General features: G+C 40.0%; 1 protein-coding gene across 1 annotated transcript; it reads right to left on the bottom strand.

Annotated features, from left to right (window-relative positions):
- Positions 1 to 17306: 17306 nt before the first annotated feature.
- On the bottom strand, positions 17307 to 22589 carry LOC118595407 (leukocyte immunoglobulin-like receptor subfamily A member 2). The gene is given in 8 exon segments (XM_036205901.1): positions 17307 to 17826; positions 17929 to 17979; positions 19328 to 19630; positions 20348 to 20632; positions 20876 to 21175; positions 21314 to 21598; positions 21905 to 22207; positions 22349 to 22589. Coding segments are annotated over 8 exon segments (1785 nt in total). The 5' UTR covers positions 22467 to 22589; the 3' UTR covers positions 17307 to 17686.
- Between the last annotated feature and the right edge of the window lie 1117 nt (positions 22590 to 23706).

The following is a 23706-nucleotide window of genomic DNA, read 5'->3' as shown; positions in this document are numbered from 1 at the left end:
CTGCAGCTGTGGAGCCTGCATAGGACAGGACTAGACCTTCTGCATATGGGAGACAGTTGTGTAGCTTGGTCTCTTTGAGGGGCCCCTTGTAGTAGAATCAGAATCTATCCCTGGTACATGAGCTGGCTTTTTGAGGCCCAATGCCTAGAGTGGGATGTCTCACTCAGCCCTAATACAGGAGGGAGGAGCTTGATCCTGGCTCAACTGAATGCACCAGGCCCTGCCTTTGGAAGCCTTACCCTTTTGGAGGAGGGGATGGAGTGGATCAAGGGTGAAGGCTGTGGTAGAGTGGGAAAGAATGAAAGGGGGATCTGTGGTTGGTATGTATAATAAATAAAAAATTTCTTAAAAAAACAAATTTAATCATCAGGGAAATGCAAATCAAAATGGCTCTGAGATACCATCTTATACCTGTCAGAATGACTAAGATAAAAAACACTGAAGATAGCTTATGTTGAAAAGGATATGGAGCAAGGAGAACACTCCTCCACTGTTGGTGGAAATGGAAGCTGGTATAGCCACTTTAGAAATCAGTATGGCGCTTTCTTAGAAAATTGGCAATCAATCTCCCTCAAGACACATCTATACTACTCTTGGGCATATACCGAAGGAATGCTCAATAATACCACAAGGATACATGCTTAACTATGTTCATATCAGCATTGTTTGTAATAGCCAGAACCTGGAAACAACCTAGATGCCCCTCTACTGAAGAATAGATAAAGAAAATGTGGTACATATGCACAATGGAGAACTACTCAGCAGAGAAAAACAATGATATCATGAGGTTTGCAGGCAAATGGATGGACTTAGAAAATATCATCCTGGGTGAGGTAACCTAGACTCAGAAGGACAAACATGGTATGTACTCACTCATAAGTGGATACTAGATATAAAACAAATGATAACCAGATTGCAATCTACTGCTCCAGGGAGTCTAGCTAGTAAGGCTGACCTCACGAAAGTTACAGGTATTGGCAGTGATGGAGAAATGGATGAGATCTACATGAGCAAACTGGGGAAGGTGGGGGTTATTGAAGGGCAAATGATGAGGGAATGAGAGTGTAGGGTTGTGGGAGGTCCTAGAAGATTCAGGAACAGAGTGGGAGAACAAAGAAAGAGATACCATGATAAAAGAAGACACCATAGGAATAGGGAGAAGCAGAGTGCTAGGGAGGTCCCCAGGAATCCACAAAGATGTCTCCACCATGGACTGCTGGCAGTGAATGAGAAGGTGCCCTAGCTGACCTACTCTGGTGATCAAATGGCTGAATATTCTACCTGTCTTCATAGAACACTCATCCAGTGGCTGATGGAAGCAGATGCAGAGATCCGTGGCTGGGTCCCAAGCAGAGCTCCAGGAGTCCAGTTGACAAGAGAGGGGAGGGATTCTATGAGCCAGATTTTGAGACCATGGAAAAATTACATAGACAACTAGCCAAACTAGTAGAAACATATGAACTGTGGACCAGTAGCTGAGGAGCCCCGATGGTACTAGACTAGGCCCTCTGGACAAGCAAGGCAGTAGTTTAGCTTGAACTGTTTAGGGGGTCTCCAGTCATTGGGCCCAGGTCCTGTTTCTAGTGCATGAGCTGGTCTGTGGAACCTAGTACCTATGTTGAGACACTTTGCGCAGCCTCAGTGGAGGGAGGAGGGTTGTGGACCCGCCTCAACTGAATGTACCAGGCTCTGCTGACTCTGCATGGGAGACCTTGCCTGGAGGAGGTGTGAATGGGTTGTGGGTTGTGGGGGAAGGCTGGGGCTTGGTAGGAGAGAGGACAGGGGAATCTGTGGTTGATATGTCAATTGAATAGAAAATTTCTTAACTAAAAAAAGAATGAAGATGTCTGAGGAAAAATAAACAAATTAAAAATTAATTTAGGCAAATTGTTTTTCATAATGAAATAAACTTATATAGATAATGTTTGTTGTGGTGATATTTTATTTGTGCTGAAATATGATGATATTTTATTTTTATGTTAATAAAATTTCCCTGGAGATCAGAGGACATAGCTATCCATAAACAGAAATGATGAGGTGATAGCACATGCCCTTAATCTGATCACATGGCAGGCAGAGTGTTTGTGTGTTCAACTATACAGCCAAGTGTGGTGAAACATGCCTTTAATCCTAGTATCAACAATACAGACCTGGAGGTCTGTACAGACAACCAATGAGGAGGAAGTGAGGTGACTGGGCAAAGAGCCATTGAGAAGGAAGAACATCAAGGCAATGAAGGCACAGGTTAGAGAGGAAGAAGCTGGTTCTCTCTGGGGAAGCTGCAATGGCATGGTGAGTAAGGTCAGCTGGTGTCTACCACTATTTCTGTGATCTCTATGCCTTTCACCCGTGTATTTGGCTCTAAGTTTCATATTTAATAAGGCTGTTTAGAAGTTCATCTATAGAATGGCTTATATATAGGAGATATATACTGTTAAAAAGTTGATCTTTATGTAATTTAATTTCAAATGTTCTGATGCCATTGCAGAGTGAGGAGTCAGTTAAAGCTGTATCTAAAGTAGAACAAAGCAGTAAAAAAAGACATTCAGGCTAGAAATTGTCAGTCAGATGAAGAGAATATACCATCACAAGATGATAGGAAAGCTGTTTCAAAGGACATTGAAATTGAGGAAACCAAGAGAGAGGAGATGACTCTCCTCCTTCATCAGATGAAACAGGTTCAGAAATAAGAAAGGCTGAAAGGACAAGTGCATGTTTAAAACCACAATAGCATCTGCGACAAAAAATAAAAACGGAAAAAAGAAACTTCCCAATAGAGAAAAGGTAAAGAAAAGAGAGAAAATAGAAATGTTTCTTAGGGTCCTGTTTTCTAGGTAGTCTCCCTGGAGTTGTGAGTAGCAGTTTATTTATCTTTGTGTTACATCTAGTATCCTCCTATGAGTGAGTACATACCATGTTTGTCTTTCTGAGTCTGGGTTACCTCACTCAGGATGATTTTTTCTAGGTTTTTTTTCTTTGAATTTGTTTATATGGTGTATTACATTGACGAAATTTATATGTTGAACCACCCTTTCACCCTGGGATGAAGCCTACTTGATCATGGTGGATAATTGTTTTGATGTGTTCTTGGAGTCTGTTTGGGAGTACTTTATTGAGTATTTTTGCATCAATGTTCATGAGGGAGATTGGTCTGTATTTCTCTTTCTTTGTTGCATCTTTCTTTGGTTTGGGAAGCAGAGTAATTGTAGCCTCATAGAAGGAGTTTGGTAGTGTTCCTTATGCTTCTATTTTGTGGAACAATTGAAAGAGTATTGGTAATAAGTCTTCTTTGAAGATCTTGCAGAATTCTGTGCCTACGACCCTCATGATGTCATTGTTTTTCTCTGCTAAGAAGTACTCCATTGTGTATATTTACCACATTTTATTTATCCATTCTTCAGTTGAAGGGCATCTAGGTTGTATCCAGGTTCTGGATATTACAAACAAGGCTGATATAAAAATAGCTGAGAAAGTGCCCTTGTGGTATGATTGAGCATTCCTTGGGTATATACCAGAGAGTGGTATAGCTGGATCTTGGGTGAGATGGATTCCCAGTTTTCTAAGAAAGCGCCATATTGATTTCCAAAGGGGCTATACAAGCTTGCATTCCCACCAGCAGTGGAGGAGAGTTCTCCTTGCTCCACATCCTCTCCAGCATGAGCTGTCTTCTGTGTTTTTGATCTTAGCCATTAAGACGGCTGTAAGGTAGTATATCAGAGTTGTTTTGATTTGCATTTCCCTGATGATTAGGGATGATGAGCAATTCCTTAAATGTCTTTCAGCCATTTGAGGTTCCTCTGTTAAGAATTCTCTGTTTACTTCTATAGCCCACTCCTTATTAGGACTGTTGGGCATTTTGATGTCTAATTTCTTAAGTTCTTTATATATTCTGCATATCAGCCTTCTGTTGGATGTGAGGTTGGTGAAGATCTTTACCCATTCTGTAGGTTATTGCTTTGTCTTGTTGACCGTGTCCTTTGCTCTACAAAATTTTCTCAGTTTCAACAGGTCCCATTGATTGATTGTTTCTCTCAATGTCTGTGCTACTGGTTATATTTAGGAAGTGATCTCCTATGCCAATGCATTCAAGAGTACTTCCTACTTTTTTCTTCTGTCAGGTTCAGAGTAACTGGATTTATGTTGAGGTCTTTGATCCACTTGGACTTAAGTTTTGTGCAGGGTGAGAGATATGGATCTATTTGCAGCCTTCTACACATTGACATCTAGTTATGCCAGCACCATTTGTTGAAGATGCTTTCTTTTTCCCATTGTACCCTTTTGGCCTCTTTGTCAAAAATTTATATTCATAGGTGTGTGCATTAATGTCAGGGTCTTCAATTCAATTCCATTGGTCCACATGTCAGTTTTTATGCTGTTTTTTTTGTTTTGTTTTGTTTTGTTTTGTTTTTTATGGTAGCTCTATAGTAGAGCTTGATGTCGGGGATTGTGATGCCTCCAGAGGTTGTTTTATTGTACAGGATTCGTTTGGCTATCCTGGGTTGTTTTTTTTTTTCATATGAAGTTGAGTATTATTCTTTCAAGGTCCACAAAGGATTGTGTTGGTAACTTGATGGGGATTGCATTGAATCTGTAGATTGCTTTTGGTAAGATTGCAATTTTTTACTATGTTAATCCTGCCTATCCATGAGCATGGGAGATCTTTCCATTTCCTGACATCTTCTTCAATTTCATTTTTCAGGGACTTAAAATTCTTGTCATATAGGTCCTCCACATGCTTAGTTAAAGTAACCCCCAGGTATTTTATATCATTTGTGGCTATTGTAAAGGGTGATGTATCTCTGATTTGCTTCTCAGCCTGATTGTCTATGATGTATAGGAGGGCTACAGATTTTTTTGAGTTGATCTTGTATCCTGCTATGTTGCTGAAGGTGTTCATAAGATGTATCAGTTCCTTGGTTGAATTTTTGGGGTTATCATGTCATCTGCAAATAGGGAAAGCTTGACTTCTTCCTTTCCAATTTGTATGCCGTTAATCTCCCTCTGTTGTCTTATTGCTCTGGCTAGAACTTCAAGTATTATATTGAATAAGTATGGGGAGAGTGGACAGCCTAGCCTTGTTCCTGATTTTAGTGGAATCGCTTTAAGTTTCTCTCCATTTAATTTGATATGGGTGTTGGCTTGCTGTAGATTGCCTTTTATTATGTTTAGGTATGTTTGCTGTATTCCTGAGGGCTCCAAGACCTTTATCATGAAGGGGTGTTGGATTTTGTCAAATGCCTTTTCTGTGTCTAGTGAGATGATCATGTCATTTTTTTTTCTTTTCTTTGAGTTTGTTTATATGGTGTATTACATTGATGGACTTTTATATGTTGAACCAACCTTGTATTTCTGGGAGGAAGCCTACTTGATCATGGTGGATAATTGTTTTGATGTGTTCTTGGAGTCTGTTTGACAGTATTTTATGGAATATTTTTGCATCAATGTTCATGAGGGAGATTGGTCTGTAGTTATCTTTCTTTGTAGTATCTTTGGGTTAGGAATCAGAGTAATTGTAGCCTCATAGAAGGAGTTTGGTAGTGTTCCTTCTGCTTCTATTGTGTGGAACAATTTAAAGAGTATTGGTATTAAGTCTTCTTTGAAGATCTGGTAGAATTCTGTGCTGAAACCATCTGATCCTGGGCTTTCTTTGGTTGGGAGATTTTAATGACTGATTCTATTTCCTTAGGGGTTATTGGACTATTTAAATAGTTTATCTGGTCTTGATTTAACTTAGGTTATCCAGAAAATTATCCATTTCTTTTAGATTTTCCAGTTTTGTGGAGTAGAGGGTTTTGAAGTATAACCTGATGATTCTCTGGATTTTCTCATGGTCTGTTGTTATGTCCCCCGTTTCATTTCTGATTTTGTTAATTTGGATGCTTTCTCTGTCTTTTCGTTAGTTTGGATATGGGCTTGTCTATCTTGTTGATCTTCTCAAAGAACCAACTCTTTGTTTCATTAATCCTTTGTATTGTTCTCTTTATTTCTATTGTATTGATTTCAGCTCTCAATTTGATAATTTCCTGGCATCTGCTCCTCCTGGGAGACTTTGCTTCTTCCTGTTCAAGGGCTTTCAGGTGTGCTGTCAAGTTACTAGTGTGAGATTTCTCCAATTTCTTAATGTGGGAATTTAGTGCTATGAATTTCCCTTTTAGCACTGCTTTCATCGTGTCCCATAAATTTGGGTATGTGGTGTATTCATTTCCATTAATCTCTAGGAAGTATTTAATTCCTTTCTTTATTTCTTCCTTAACCCATTGGTGATTCAGTTGAGCATTATTCAGTTTCCATGAGATTGTAGGTTTTCTGTAGTTTTTGTTGTTGTTGAAATGTAACTTTAATCCATGTTGGTCTGATATAAGGCGGGAGGTTATTCCATATATTTTGTATCCGTTGAGATTTGCTTTGTGGCCAAGTATGTGGTCGATTTTAGAGAAGGTTCCAGGGGGTACTGAGAAGGTATATTCTTTTCTGTCGGATGGAATGTTATGTAGATATTGATTAAGTCCATTTGAGTCATAACATCAGTTAAGTTTTTATTTCTCTGTTAAGTTTTGATTTGGGAGTTCTGTCCAGTGGTGAAAGTGGGGTGTTGAAGACTCCCAGTATTAATGTATGGGATTTTGTATGTGATTTTAGCTTTAGTAATATTTCTTTTATCTCTGTTGGTGCCCTTGTGTTTTGGGCATAAATGTTCAGAATTGAAACTTCATCTTGGTGGATCTTTCCTGTGATGAGTATGTAATGTCCTTCTTGATCTCTTTTGATTGATTTTAGTTTGAAGTCTATTTTGCTGGATTTTAGGATGGCTACACCTGCGTGCTTCTTAAGGCCATTTGATTGGAAAGTCTTTTCCCAGGCTTTTATTCTTAGGTAGTGTCTCTCTTTGAATTTTAGGTGTCTTTCTTGTATGCAGCAGATGGGTCCTGCTTTTGTATCCATTCTGATAGCCTGTGTCTTTTTATAGGTGAATTAATTCCATTTATTAAGGGATATTAATGACCAGTGATTGTTGATTACTGTTAATTTTTTTTGGAGGTGGTGTGTTTGTACTGCTCTTCCTTGGGGTTTACTGCTGTGGTATTATCTATTGCTTGTGTTTTCGAGAGTGTATCTGACTTCCTTAGGTTGGAATTTTCTTTCTAATGCTTTCTGTAGTGCTGGGTTTTTGGATAAGTATTTTTTAAATCTGGCTTTGTCTTGGAATGTCTTGTTCATTTCATCTATGATAATTGAAAGTTTTGTTGGGTATATTAGTCCAGGCTGGCATCCATGGTCTCTACGTGTCTGCATTGCATCTGTCCAGGTCCTTTTGGCTTTCAAAGTTTCCATTGAGAAATTGGTGTTATTCTGATGGGTTTGCCTTTATAAGTCACTTGGCCTTTTTCCTTGGCTGCTCTTAATATTCTTACTTTATTCTGTACATTTAGTTGTTTAATTTTATGTGGCAAGTGGACTTATTTTGTGAAGGGGGTCTACTCTGTTTGGTGTTCTGTAGACTGCTTGTATCTTCATAGGCATTTCTGTCTTTAATTTGGGAAAGTATTCTTCTATAATCTTGTTGAATATATTTTCTTTGTGTTTGAGTTGGTATTCTTCTCCTTCCTCTATCCCTATTATTCATAGGTTTGGTCTTTTCATGGTGTCCCAAATTTCTTGGACATTTTGGGTCATGATTTTGTTGGCTTTAGTGTTTTCTTTGACTGGTGAATCTATTTCTTCTACTGTATCGTCAACACAGAGATCCTCTCTTCCATTCTGTTGGTTATAGTTGCATCTGAAGTTCCTGTTTGTTTACTCAGATTTCCTATTTCCAACATTCCCTCTGTTTGTGTCTTCTTCATCTTTTCTATTTCCCGTTTCAGGTCTTGGACTGTTTCCCTCATCTGTTTTATTGCGTTTTTATGATTTTCTTTCAGGGACTTATTGTTTTCTTCTGCTTTATTTGTCCTTTCCTCTAGTTTTGTATAGCATTCTTCCCATTTTTTGTTTGTCTGTTTCTCCATATCATTTTTGATTTCTTCTTTATAGGCCTCTAGCATCTTCATGATGTTATTCATAAGGTGTTTTCCTCTGCTTCTTCCATTCTGTGATGTTCAGGTCTAGCTGTTGGAGGAGAGCTATGTTCTGGTGATGCTGTATTGCTCTTTATTTTGTTGTATGTACTGCTGCCTTGACGTCTGCCCATCCTCTAGTGGATTTGTTCTTGGTCTTTCATCACTCTTGGTCCAGACAGAGGTGACAGATGCAGGAAGCCTCTCCCCAGTCCAGATGGAAGCTCTGGGCCAGTTGGGAGCTGCGAGCTGGTCTCTGAGTTTCAGTCAGTGGCTGGGGTCTTGGCAGGATAGGTGTGGGGCCTGGGCATGGAGATTGCAGGCACAGCCTGGGGTCTTGGAAAAGGACAACCTTCCCTTGGGGCCCACCGGATGGCTGGAACCTGGGCCCAAGTTGGGCCAGTCTTCCCTAGAATGGCTGGTGCCCTGGGATCAGAACTAGGGGCAGGCTTCTCTGGGTATGACCACAGGCACTCACCTCTGGTCCAGATGGGAGCTCAGGAGCTGGATCAACCTTAGACAATTTTAAGAGCAGACTTATCTTGAGAATAGATTCTGGAGCTGAAACTCTCAGTGATTGATGAACACCACTTCTAGCATGTCATAGCACGTTGACCACCCAACAAAGTCGTAACAATACAGTTTTATTGTACTGTATGATGGGCTTCCTTGGTTGTGATAGAGAACTTGATTTTGTTACTAGTCTCCTGTGGAGCTTGTCATTCCAGGGGGCTGGTCTTCCTTATTTATAAAAGAGTATATTTGGTTTTCCATGGTTCCCTCATACCACATGATCATAGTGTTCCCTAAAAGGATCACAGAGCCTAGCTCACCCCATAGGGAGATTAGAGGACAGTCTCTGCTATAAAGTAATTTAGAAATAGGGGAACTAAGGACAATTGTACAGTGACAGTTATACTCCTGGTCTTCTTCTTACATTTTCAGTGTCACTGTGCTCTGTGAGTTCAGCAATTGTGTTTCAGTCACTTGGAAACAGTTTCCTTTACTTGTAGAAACCCAAAATCTGTGATTAAACATGTTCACACATTTCACTAATAAGTCTTCGTGTGCTTTCCACTGCACCTGGGTGCAGGATAATGGTAGGTAATTGCACTGGATAAGGATTTCCACTCAATCCCCAAAAGAGGGTCCAACACTGGGAGTAAGAATTGCTCCTTGGTGGACTCCTAAATGTCATGAGGACAAAGGAGTAAGAGTTGTGGAATATCTTCCCTGAGGAAATATCCAACAGTTCCAAAGTTACTGCACAATCTGCCCATGCCCTAATCATTACATAATTAGAAGTACCTATAATTTCATCCATTAAAATACAGAGATGCAAACATATATGTATATATAACATATGTCACCTAATTTTTAAGAATGGTTACATAGCTATATATGTAAAATTATCAGGTGTGTAATATTAAGAGGGATCTTTTTTCAAATTTATACACTACATGTAAATACATAATATGTTGGAATGTAGAAGCATTTCTAAAGAGTCATGTAACACATATGTGATAGCAGATGAGTGCATTTGAAGCAGAATTCTTAGGGACGTGGATACAAGAGAAGATAAGCATATTAATTAACATTAGTCAGACACAGAAAGAAAACCATGATATTTTATCTCACTTATGGGGTCCAATGTTTACACATGTACATAAAGGTCACAAATGTCCATATGTTTCATATGATGTCTGTTTTTGATTGTCAACTGGAATAAATCTGGAATTAACTAAAACCCAAGTTGGTAGTTACACATATGAGTGAATTTTTGTTGGTACACATGTGAGTGATTTTCTTAATTAAATCATTTTATGTGAGAAGACTCACCTTTAATTTGAATTTTGAGGTGGGGATTTTAATCAGGGCCACACCTTTCAGTGACAGCCTATCTGAAGTCATAGAAGAAGGAAACTTGCTCTGTTTGCCTGCTTCCCCTTGCACTTGCTGACAATGTCATTCCTTTACAGTCATTAGAGCCTACTTCTTTAGGATTCCTGCAGATATGAAAGACCAGCTGAGACATTCAGCCACACTGAATGAGGAGGAAGATACTTGGAATTTCAAATGGTAGATGAAATGGAACTAATTAGAACAACTACTTTCTCCAGTGAGAAGCTGCTGAAACATATCACCCTATGAGAGGTTTGTACCTTTTTGTAAATATAGCATCAGATATGTGTGTGCATACAAGTACATATAATTTTTATCTGTCAGTTCTGTGCCTTTTGAAAAATCTGATAAAATACAACATGAAGTTATTAACATGCTTCTGGAAGGAATGATGGGAATAGTGAAAAGGGTAGATAAAAGAAAGAATAAATGTGAATCTGGTTAACATACATGGTATAAGATAGTTTGCAAATGCCTATGAATCCCACCGCAATATACAGAATATACATGAATAGCAACATTTAAAAAGGAAGCAACACTTATATCTTATAGACATTGATAGCAATTTTATCAGGCAATAAAACTATATTTCTTTGGGGCTGTCTCTGATTCTGTATCCTACATTTTGGACCCCTTTATCCTATTGGGTTTCCTAGTCCAGGCTTGATGAGGGAGAGTTGTGTAGTTTTGTTGCATTTTGGTGTGATATGGCTGCCTGATGTATGTGGAAAGACTATGTTTTCCTAGTGAGAGGAGAAATGGAGTGGATGAGGGAATCATATGAGAGGAGGGACTTGGGAGCATGGGGAAGCTTTGATTGGGTTGGGATGAAATTAATTAATCAATTGGTTAAAAAAGAAAAGAAAACTAAAACTCCTACACCAACACACACACACACATATATGCTTATATATATATATTGCCCTAGAGGGGGTAGGACCAATATATACTATGAAAAATAATACAGAGAACTAAAAGCATAACCTATCCTTAATTATCAGAAGTTACAAAACACATTATTAAAGTAGCTTAAATAGTTCATCAATGTTCCCAAATTATGCATGTTTACATGAAAATTTTCATATACATTGAGCCCATCAGTAATCATTGATTTGTAGTTTTGTTGATAATAGACTTTAGGTCTTATCTCTGGGTCTCTGTTTTCTCTGACTCAATTACTCCAAACCCTTGACTGTTTCAATCTCTCCCTCCCAAAAATTGCCAACCATTTATTAGGGTTTCTTCATAATGGCATACATGGAAGAAATATGTGTTGTAGAATATTATTTTAAGATGTGTTACTTCTGTTTATGTTGCATCTGTTTAACTCTGAATCTGTGATATTTTGCCTGTCTAAAACACCTGATGATCTAATAAAGAACTGAACACCCAATAGCAAAGCATGAGAGAGGATAGGTGGGAATTGGAGGCAGAGACAATATACAGAAGGAAAATTTTTGGAAAAGAGAGATGTAGTAGCCAGAGAAGGAGGAGGACTCAGGGAACAGCCACTTAGCTACAAAGCCAGCCTTGAATAAGAGTAAGATTTACCAAAGTAAGAGAATGGGAATAGCCCAGGGGAAAAAGCAAGACAGGATAATTTAAAGTTATGGAAACTGGCAAGAAACAAGCCAAGCTTAGTCCAGGCATTAATAATTAAGAAAAAGCCACCATGTGTGACTGTGGTCTTCTTAAAAAAGCAAACACAGCTACAGGTCTGTGCTGGGCCTAGGACATGAGAAGAAGAGATGGGTTCCTAATATGTGATCAGAATGTTGAGCAGGTGGCCAAGGACAGAAAACTCAGAGAAGTGGCTCCACGTGTCTTAGCATCTGTACCAGCATCAAATGAAAGCTTGTTAGAGGGTTCAGAGACAGGTTGGTCCAAGAGATCCCAGTCTGAAGCTTTTTGGCTCAAGGCTGGGTGATGTGAGCTCTTCCAAGCTTATGCAGAATGAATCTCCCATGGCTGACATCAGGGAGACCATGGGGACAATACAGAGCCATTGTGAATCACTAGTAATAGCTTTCAGGAAAGTCCTGTAAGGAAGATGGCCCAAGTATCTAGGAATAATTCTCTAATTTTCTCAATCAGGTCTTTATATCTCTCATAATCTGACTCATGAGACCTTAGTTAGCTCTGTGCTGTCACACTCTATCTTTGCTCTCTTTGGGTCAAGGCTCACAGCAGAACACTTAGTAATCAAATACTCCAGTCAAGGTTGGGTTTCCTTCACCTGACACTAGAAGATGCAGGAGGCCCCTGGGCATTGCCCATACCTGTGGATTGTTTTTATTATAATTATAGCATCTGGATATTCCCTTGTAGTTTCACAATAATTGAACACAGGATGAACATGGCTTATGTCTGGTGGAATCCATGTGATAAGTCGTATTCTCCTCAGTTGGACAGAATTGAGATTTGGAGCCCACAGGCCTGGGTATCTCTGGTACTCCTCTGTATATGCTGGAATCAAACCAAGGGTTCTTATGCTAGTAAAAGAAGAGACTTTTCAGTAAGTATGAGAGCAAATTCACAAAGATCAGACATTTGTGTCTGTATTATGAAAAATGTACAGGAGTGTGGCAGTATGATGTCTGTCTCTAACAAAATCAATATATTGTGCTAAAATTTTGAGAACAAAAAATAAAGTTTCCCATGGAAATAAAGTCTGCATTGAATCACTGACTAACTCTGTTCCAGGCAATGGTAAAAGGAGAGTTTGAGTGCCTCTCCAGGACCACAGTCACTAACAATTCATGGAGGAGTGTGATGTTAAGAGTCAAGATGTGTCTGTAGCTCAAGTAGGGTTGACCCTGAATTCTCAGGCTCACTCAATGAACAAGTGCCTTCTCGATGGGTAAGAGAGGGGAGGATAGAGAAGTGGCATTTGTTCCTGGTCATCTTATTCTGCAGGGCTCCAAAGAGGGGTAGGATGGCTGTCACTGAAAAAGAAAGAGTCTGTCATGGAGGATCCACATCAGTAATCACAGCCAGTGTGGGAGAATATGAGAAGTGTCTATGTATCAGGGGTGGGTTGTGGGTGGTGAATACATGGCACATTTCAGAATTAAAATATCTTTTCAGAACCAGATAGATGGCTTGGAGATGGGCTGCTCTTGCACAAGACCACATTCTTAGCACCCACGTGGGTCCTCTCAGCTGTCTGTGAGTTTAGTTGTGAGGTACTTGACACCATCTTCCAGCTTCCTTGCATAATTTCTTCATGGAGTACACAAATACAGGAAAAACGTTCATAAACAAGAATTAAATTAAAGTTGAAATGCCCTTTTATAAAATTTGAAGTCTAGACACATTTCTTCATCCAATCAACACTCAGAATCTTTACTTTGAAGAAAGAAAAGGAGACTAACTATCTCAGTCAGACAGGACAAAGGGAACATTGGTTTGTTTCTATCACTTATGGATAGTTTAGCCTTGCCAGTGAAAGTGAATCATTAAGAATGGTTTTTTAAATAGTACAGCCCATTACCAGTTCTCTCTCTGCTGACTGTGGATTATATTTGAGCAGTACTCTGCTTTCCCAGCCATGGTGGACTGTACTATTTTCTTTAGCTATAAAACAAAGTATGCAAGAGCATGAATGGTTGAATCCAAGATTGCAAAAAGCACAGGGACAAATAGCCAATCAAATGGAAGCACATGAATTATGAACCAAAGGGTGTGGAGCCCCCAGCTAGATCAGACCCTCTGCGTAAGTGAGACAATTGAATAGCTTGATCTCTTTGGGGGGCGGCCAGGCTGTGGGACCAGGACATGTTCTTAGTGCATGAGCTGGCTCTTTGGAACCTTGGCTTACACAGGGACACATGCTCAGCCTGGAAGGAGGGGACAGGACCTGCCTGTACTGAATCCACCAAGTTTAAATGAATCCCCAGGGGTGCCTTGGTCCTGGAGGACATGGGAATGGAGGGGAGGTGCCTGGGTGAGAAGGAGGAAGACAGGGGAATCCATGGCTGATGTATAAAATTAACACACATAAAAAAAACCAAAGTAAACTATTCCTTAATTTGTTTCATATCATTCTGTCACAACAATTAGAACAGTAATAATACAGCACCTTTGTAATGAATACAAAGACAGTAGACACTCCTAATCCCATCTCCCAGGTTAGAAAGAAGGAAATATAGCTCCTCTCCCCTCATACTCATGGTTGTATTTGAAACCCTAAAATTTTTTCAGCAATTTTAGAACTTATTACAAGGTACTGGATGAGTTTTGGATTGATTCATTTGCCAGATGAGAGGCAGGAATTTGAATTCACACTTCAGTGTGTAGAAATTAGTTTCCCACTGACATCAATTAAATAGGTTAGTTTTTATTGTTATTTCTCCAAAGTACATTTAGAAAATCTTAGCCAAAATTTATGTGACTATAAAGGAATGAGCTTATTTCTTGGCCATCTATTATATACTTTGGCCTCCATGTCTATATAATGTTTATTTTATAGACAGTCTTTATTACATGGAGGTATGTTGGTATACATATGAGGAAGATTGTGATGTTTTGATTCATGAACATAGTGGTATTCACCAATTTACAGAAGTTAACATGTGCAATACATTGAACTTTACCATAGATTCATTATCTGCCCAGAATGGGATAATATGCTATTTGGATTTTACTAGAAATGTTGTGACTACTAGTAACTTCACATGAAATCTGCAACAGTTAAACCCATTAGTTACAAACTCAGGGTCACTGATATTCCCACATCATAATAAAGACAGGGATCAATGAAACAACCATTGCAACTATGAACTCAAGCAACTGAAGTTAACTGCAGTGGACATGTGCAAGATTGACCCTGAGAACAGTAGTCATGGAATGAGAGGGCCTCACTGGACCTTAACACTTAATACTGAACAATTGGTTACTGAATGATTGTAGGAGACATAGGATCTTTGTCTTCAGTTGTGCAACCACTACTACTACTAAGCTTGCCAGACTCCAAAGGATATCACACAGATGGTCTTGTTTAAACTTGTGAAGTTGACACACAAAATGAATGGGCAAGAAGTTTATTGGGGGTATTAGAGAGGATGTGGGCTTAAGTGGTCACTATGCATCATGTACATAATGTAATTGTGCATGTGAAATTAGAAAAATACAAATTTAATTAATAAAATAATAATGATTATATTAAGAAAGGATTCAGTCTTACTTTGTAAGAGTTTGACCAATACTGAATATTCCACTTTTCTCTCAGTTGTCAGTTTCTTTGTACATTGTGGTTTCTGGATTGTCTATAACTAGTTCTTTCTATTTTGTCTGTGTCACCATGTCTTCTTGATGTCCTTCTGTGAGTCTCTCACAAAGGGCTTTTGCTTTGCCATTAACTGAATAGTGAAATCTTTAAGAGTTTTATAAGAGATTTAAGTCAACGACTACAGCTAAAATTCACTGACTCCTCTGAGCACTGAATGACCCAAATATCAAACAGTACCACAAATGTACTTTCATAATTAATTTCTGCATTCTATTTTCAACATTGATGGTGGATTTTTCAAGGCCATTATCTACCTATTTCCTTTTTTCAGCAAATGATTATCACAACACACGTACAGACACATACATTGCTCTCTGGTTCAGGGCTTCAAAGGTGCCTATCTGAAGATAAAAACTACGTATCAGGTTGGAATATCAAAGTTGTTGACATAGGAAATCTATACCAAGGAAGGTTGGTTGTTGCATAGTTTTCTTAAACACTGGTTTAAAAAAACAAGCTGTGGTCACAGTAGCATATCAACCTTAAAACTTAGGTGAGTTCAAGATGCATTAACTCTGGCTTGGGGTCCAGAAAAAGTTCCAGTCTCTTTGAATTGAAGAGGTTTTCAGTGTAGTCTAACTCTATAAAACTAGCCTTCCACTTAAGAATTAGACACCTTGACAGATAAGTCACAAAGATACTGTCACCAAAAAAATGTGCTATGATCCTGAGGAGACAGGTTTGGAGAGAAACATGAAAAATAAAATTACTTTAATTACTTTGAGATCCATTTTTTATCTAAAACTTTCCCTTAAGAGAATATCAGAAGATCTGAAGAAGTGGATAAGACTAGACGGAAGCAGGATACAGGAGAGTGGGGGAGAGTGAATATGTAAACAACACATTATACATATGTATGAAACTGTCGAAAAATGGCAAAAAGAGAATGGCTATCATGGAAAAATAAAAGATATTAAATGCCAGTAACAAACTAGAGGAACATTTACATGCTTCTTGTTGTCACTTAAATTCCTTCAGTTGCTATGAAAACCAGCTTGGAATTTCCTTATAAAATTGAAATTAGGACTAGAATTTGACCAAAATATAGCACTCCTGGTGCACACCTAATGAATTCTAAGTCAAAACACCAGAAAGCTAGTTACACATCTATTTTTATCACTGTAGTATTCACAAAAGTGAAGAAATGAAACAAGCCTAAATGCCCATCAACTGATAAATGGATAAAGAAAACATGGGACCCATGGAAGAGCTGGAGGGGTTGTAGGAGCCAGAGTGTTTGAGGACACTAAGATAACATGGCCCAGAGAATCAACTCAGCAAAGTTCAGCGTCTCACAGAGCCTGAAACAGCAATCAGAGACTGCATGGGTCTATGTGTGCTAAGTCCTCTATGTCTATGTTGTGGGTGTTTAGCTTGGGGTTTTTGTGAAACTCCCAATGTTGGAAATGGAAATGTTTCTTGGGACCCTTTTGATCCCACTGGGTTTCCTCATCCATAATTGAAATGAGGTTTGTGCCTAGTCTTATTTCATCTTGTTATTTAGTTTTCAGTTGATATCTTTGGAAGCCTGCAGGAGAAGGGCCTTGAATCACCTCTACTAAATGAAGCAAGCTCTGTTGACTCACCATGGGAGGCCTTACCTTGTTGGAGGAGAGAATGGGGTGTTGGTTGGGGGAAAGGATGCATGCACAGGAGGAGGGAAGAGATGGGGATAGGTGGATGGTATATAAAATGAATAAAAACTTTCTTAATAAAAATAAAATAAAAAATGTGTTTAAGATGAGGTAAAGGCTATACAGAGAGTAATCATGAAATACTTCACATTAAGACTTTACTTTTAAAAGCAATGATTTCAAAGCCATGCCAATATTATCCTGCCAATGAGCTCTTCTAACAGTGGTATATCAGTGGCAATCTTTTCCATATTAAGAGAATCACAGAATGGACATACGGTAAAAACTGAAGGACCCAAAGCTTGCAAGAAGAGTTTCAGAAAATCATTTGAATAAAGTAACTTATCTTTTATGCTGGTGGGTTTTTTTTCTACTGATGTTTATTGTAATTGAGTGAAGGAGTTTGCTCTCAGTAGAAAAGAAACTGAAATTTGTAATGTTGATGGGAACATAGTAATTTAAAATAATAGAAGTTACATAAAAGTAAGACAATCCAGAATAAGTACAAAGATTAGGAGCCAACCCTGTTTGGTGGTGCAGGATGTTTGCCCATGTCATTAGGTGAGGAGAAAGGAGGCACTTGTCAGCAAAAGTCTACAGCAAGATGTAAGGGAATAACTTTGATTGGTGGAGAAAGTACTCTCCATCCCAATAAACAGACATTTATTTATCTTGGTCTCAATTCTCATTGACCCCTAGTCAGTTCTCCAACATGAGCACTGTATTTTCTTACAAATCCACCCTAAATCCCCACATTTAGTGTCCAGTCCATGACACTGTAAAAGATGTGTTGCTGTATCCCCCATTCACAGTCCATTTCTGTGTTGAATTTGTCTACTGCTGTGATAAGCATCAAACACCAGTATTCCAAGGACCACAAGGACCAAGCCTGCCATCCCCATTCTGAGCAGATTCTCCACTGTACGATGATCCTGTGTCTCTGAGTCTGTGGCTGTGGACAAAGAATGAAGGGAAGAAGAAAATCACCAGGGGAAGATCAGGTATCAAAACCCTTAGAAAAGCTGTATGAGTGAGAATTCTTACTCACCTGTCTTTGGTTTGGACATGTTTTGTGATGCAGTGATGTTCTCAGCAGATCCTAGGTACAGAAGAGAACGCGCAGAATTAATGAAGTGCTTAAGAGAGCAGAGTCTTCTCTGAAGTAAACATTCTTATTTCCTGTAGTTTTCATTTCTTATAATTGCACATTAGACTAATTACAAAACTTCAGAGGGATCCAGTATCAATCCTTTCCCTTGGGTGCCATGATTCCTTCTGGATTCTTCATACACATCAAGTTGTTTGAGTTCATACTTCAGACTAAGACACTTGAACATGGAGGTTATATCAACACAAGAACTAGGTATTGGTGAAGAAAATCACCTCCCATTTCCTATTCAGAATTAAGGATGCCTTCCTATGCTCTCTGTTCAGTCTGGGGCATGGAAATATGCAACTAAATTCATGAAGGAGAAATAGTGTGTGAGGTCCATACCGAGTCTTTGTACTCATGACTTCTTACTCACAAAACCATGCAAAGTAAGACTGACTCCTGTCACTCCTAGACATTTTACCTACTGGTCACCCAGCAGGAAGGCACACTGTGGAAGATTAAATGCAAGAAATCCAAACTTCAACCTTTTCCCTACTTTGGAGATAAAATGCATGAACTGAAAAGAAGGAGCCTGAATGCCTTGCCCTGGCTCTGTTGTATACCCATACACAATGTCACCATTATAGTGTCAGATAGGGCAGGACAATGTCAGAAGTGGTTTCTGGAGACTTTCGTCTGTATGAGAAAGACACAGATAAAGTCAGAATTAAAAGTAACTTAACATCTAGGACAGGGCTTTCCAATTTACAGTTGCGGAAACTGGAATTCCAACGGAGAGGGGCTTTTACACGTGTCTGTCACTCTCAGAAAAGAATCCAACTATCCCATATTTGGATTGAGTCCCTGGACCAATCCTGCAACAGACTTCTAGTTTAGACTCTATGGTGAGACTCCAGGGGTTGAAGGGAGGGTCTAACCCTTTGTGGGTGATACCATCGTTGAGGTGTTGGTCCTGGATTCTGTACGAAATCAAGCTGAGCAAGCCATGAAGAGCAAACCAGTGAGCAGCACCCATCTATGGCTTCTGTATCAACATCTGTCTCCAGGGTCCTGACCTGTTTGAGTTCCAGTCCTGACTTCCTTTAAGAATTAACAGCACTGTGAAAGTGTAAGCTAAATAAACCTATTCCTCCACAACTTGCTTTTTGATGGTGATACTTCATTTCAAAACCATCCTCCTATTCTCCTGTCAGTGGCAGGGGCTCTCCCCTCTGAGCAAGAGCTGCCAAGAGCTCCCTGCAGCCATCATGACTGGAACCATCTTTAGTGCAGCAGAGCTAGTAATAAAGTGGTCTCATGTCAAAAAACAGTTGAATGAATGAGACTTCCTCACCTGAGACAAATATCTCCAGAGGGTTGCTGGCCTCTGACCAGATATGTGGTCTACTTTGCAATTATCCCTAACATCTAAAGGGCCCGCTCTTGTTGGATGAAACAGGGATCTCAGGAAACAGAGCTTGGGACTGTCCAGTGTGTGTGTACTGTGCCTTGAGGAACCTGGAGAAATTCTGGTCTTCCCCAGTTAAAATGAACCAATCGTATCCTTTTGATGAGACACACTTGAGAGTCACATTCACACCTGAGGTCACCACAGGGCTGGACAAGGCTGACAGAGTAGGTTTACCATGGCAAAAGCCTAGGAGAAGATGATGTGTCATGTTAAATGATACATTGTCTCCAGCAGCTGAGCTGTGGGTGAAAATATTTGGGAGATATATTTCCTGAGGGAAATGTAGAGGATATGATGTACTTGATCTCACAAAAAACATGATAGAAATCAGGAATGCTATTTATGCAGTGTGTCTGCTCAATTGATGGAATAAATACCTGTTTTCCATCAAGAGACGTGGGAGTGGATCTTGTTAATAACTGGGTAACCATTTTATCTGTAGCTCCAAACCTCACCTGAATACCCCATAATGTTTATGTCAGACTCTTTCTCCCTAGTCTTTATCCTTAGAGCTCAGTTAATAAAGCCCATTCTTAGGGAAGATGTACTTTATAGCCTGCTGACATTTACACTATCTCAGTCAGAGACCATACCAGATTAAAGGCCCTTTAGCTATAGAACCCATCTTCATGGTCACTTCTGAGTTGAGTTTTGATACAATTACGTCTAGTTGTTCACTGGAGTTTCTATTACACCAGGAATCTTTTTTTCCAAATTTGTGTTGTGTTTAAATTTGCTTACAATCAACCATCTGGTGCCAGACATTTTAGAAGTGTGAACCAGCCACTAAAGTATCAGCCCGATCTAAGTTTTCTTATGTGGGTCATTTCCCTGCCAGCAGCAGAGCTTACAGGGACCCACACACTGAAAACGTGAAGACTATGATCATTAGTGTCCACTCACCTGTCACCACCAGCTCCAGGGGGTCACTCTGCTGTGTCCACCCAGCAGAATTATAACAGTAACAGCGATATCGTCCTGCATTATACTCTGTCAATGATGAAATGATAAATTTGGCCTTGTGATCAGGCACTGGTGCAGTAAATCTGTCCAAGGGTGCTGGGCTTCCTTCTTTATACAAGAAATATATTTGAGTTTCCATGGTTCCCTCACACCAGATTGTCACAGGTTTCCCTGAGGTGATCAGAGAGCCTGGCTCCACCCAGATGCTGGGTTTCTGGAGGGTTCCTGAAAAGAAGTAGGTGAGAGGTATGTGGGATTTTAAACAGTTGTACAATGAATGCAAAACTTGGATTTGACCCTTGAACAACAAAGGACACATAGAACCATGTGAGGATCCATCTTTCTCTGCAGTATGCTTACTGTATCAGTGAGCTCAAGATACTGTCTTTTCTTGTATTCATCACACACTAGGACCTCTAGGGGAAATATGTTTCAGTGTCATTCAACAGAGAGCTGGAATTTCCTCACCTGAGACTAGAATCTCCAGGACGTCACTCCCTTCTGACCACACTTGAGGGTTGCTTGTGTTATAGCCATAGCATCTGAGCCTCCATCTTTGGTGGGAGGTCATGAGATGCACTTGGAACCTGGCAGAAGACAGCCCAGTATTTACATCCTGTGAGCCCATGGAGATGGAATGCTTCTGCTTGTTCTTAATTAAACTGAACCAGGTGTGTCTCTGATTTGAGGTACACAAGAGGGTCACAGACTGTCCTACGGTTACAACAGGACTGTTCTGAGCTATCAGTCTGGGTTTGGTGGAGACTCCTAGAAGAGATCAACATGGAAAATTAAATGAGCTCATACCGTCTGCATTTTCCCGTGAAAAACTGATGAGTGGGAATACATTCAGACCAGACATTTTAAGAGGCATGCCTTGGGATACAATTCCTCATATGTGCTCACCTGTCACCACAAGCTCCAGGGTGTCACTGTACTCTGACCACCCAGCAGAGGTGTAGGAGTAACAGTGATATTTCCCTGCATGCAGCATTGTCACAGATGGGATGGTGAATTTTGCCTTATTGTTGTCATTCTTTTGGGTCTGTCTGTCCCCTGATTCTCGGTCTCCCTCTTTATGTAGCACATACATTTGGGTTTCTCTGGTCCCCTCACAACAGATGGTGACAGGTCTCGCTAATGTGATCAGAGTGCCTGGCTCAGCCCAGATGGCGGGTTTGTGGAGGGTCCCTGCAAAGAACAAGAAAAAAAATGTTTGTATGCTAAGACAGTTGCACAAAGAATTTCACACTTGCAAATGATAGTAATCCTGATCTGCAACACCAGAAGGACACATGAAAACCTCATTTTTCCCTGGACCTACTGCCTTCTACTTTTAACGTCCATCCTGGTTTTAAACCTTAATCACAGCTGTATCCCAAGTTCTGTGACATTGGGCTCAGGAGCATGAGCTCATGAACCCACCACATATCAGGTCCTTCCCTGTGACCTTGTATGTGCAATTGTCATTCGAAGCAAAATCTAAAGCTTCCTTACCTGAGACCAGGAGTTCTAGGCTGTTACTGGGTACTGACCACAGCTGTGAGCTGTTGGAGTAATAGCCATAACATGTGAATCTCCATCTCTGTTTTCGAGACACAGGACCCACTGTGAACAGGGCCTGGAATACACCAGTGTATGTGTTCTGTGAGGCCCTGGGCATAGAAAAATTTTGATCTTCCTTCACTAGAATGAAACTGTTATATTCCTCTTGTGAGGAGCACTGAAGAGTCACATAACCTCCTGAGGTCACCACAGGGCTGGGCAGGGATGAAAGGGTGACTTTGCTGGAGTAGACACCTAGGAGAGAAGAGGAAGCCTCCTAAGTGGATTTATATTGCTAACCTGGCCACCCCTGTTCCAGCACTCTCAAAGGGACCCCACAGTGAATATACTCATTTCCACAAGACAAATCCTATTGTTGGGGAAGGGTCCTTTCACCTGTCACCACCAGCTCCAGAGTGTCACTGTGTTCTGATATGCCATTAGGGCTCTTATAATAACACCAATAGTGTCCTGCGTCATGACTTCTAATAGATGAGATAATGGACTTGTTCATTTTTTCAGTGTCTTCATAAGCTGTTGGTATCTGGAAATCTGGATTTCCTTCTTTATAGAGCTTGTATTCCTGGGCATCTAAGGGTCCTTCACAAATTAGAGTTACCTGCTCCCCAGTGGTTACCACATTACTTGGTACAGCTCTGAGTGTGGGTTTAGAGAGGACCCCTGAAAACAAAAAAAAAAAGAAAAGAAAAGAAAGAAACAACAACAACAACAACAAAAAATGGAATTTTGGTCAGAAGACATTCTGCTTAATTCCAAGCTCCCTGTCACAGGACTTTGCAAGAAACACCAGCAACAACCCATACCATCTCTTCTCCATCTCTTTTCTTCAGAGGTGAACTTTGATCCACACTGAGAATGTACACCTTAGAAAAGCTGGGAAGACACTCACCTTTCAGCACTGGGTTCCTGGCACCCACACTCAGTCCTGCAAGAGAGTTACCTGTGAGTGTATATACTTGAAGCATGAGCAGGACTTCCACTTCTAGATCCCTTCTGAGCTACTGAAACACCCTGATGGATTACTGCTCAACTACTACTGAGAAGTAGGTAGACTACTTCTCAGAACAGAATTCTCTCTCCACAACTTCATTTCTCACCAAGACAAAGCAGAACTGTAAGAGTGGGGATCATAGCATCTTCCAGTTGCAAAAGTTTGCAGATGGCTGGTCCTTTGAGCAATTGAACAGACACAAAATATATTGCCTGTGCAGTAGTATGGTGTCCCCTTGTCATGAGTATATTATACAGGCAGTCATGAAAAAAAAGGGAACTTCTCATTCTAGGCAAGTGGCTTTTGTTTTCCCACTGTTCTGAAGGGTGGGGCTCCAAAGCATGTGGTATTTGTTCCTGTGGGTTTCTTTGGTTTCGGTTTTGGTTCCTGACATGAAGCCTGTTGAAACTTGGACAGATCTAAATCTCCCCTTTCTCAGTCAGCTTCCTGTGTGCTGGGTTTACAAGCCCATATCTGATTGTGGTCTCTTTTTCAGAGCATCTCCCATATACCCATCTATATTTGCTTGCATGGTCCTCTTCACCAAAGATTTCACTTAACTAGAAATAATCCTGGGATCTTCCTGAACCAATACCTGATCTTTTTCTGTCAGAGTTTCTGCTTGGTTCTCTATCATTTCAGCCAGATGAAACTCGTAATGCTGTAGGTTCCTTATGATGGTCAGTTTCCTACCTAGCCCTAGATAAGTTTTGGGTATTTTGTGTGAAATTTTCTTGGGGAT

The sequence above is a fragment of the Onychomys torridus genome, chromosome 1, assembly GCF_903995425.1.
Source record: "Onychomys torridus chromosome 1, mOncTor1.1, whole genome shotgun sequence".
In the NCBI taxonomy this organism is placed as follows: domain Eukaryota; kingdom Metazoa; phylum Chordata; class Mammalia; order Rodentia; family Cricetidae; genus Onychomys; species Onychomys torridus.
The sequence above is the reverse complement of the archived record's forward strand: the minus strand, read 5'-3'. Positions and strand labels throughout refer to the sequence as shown.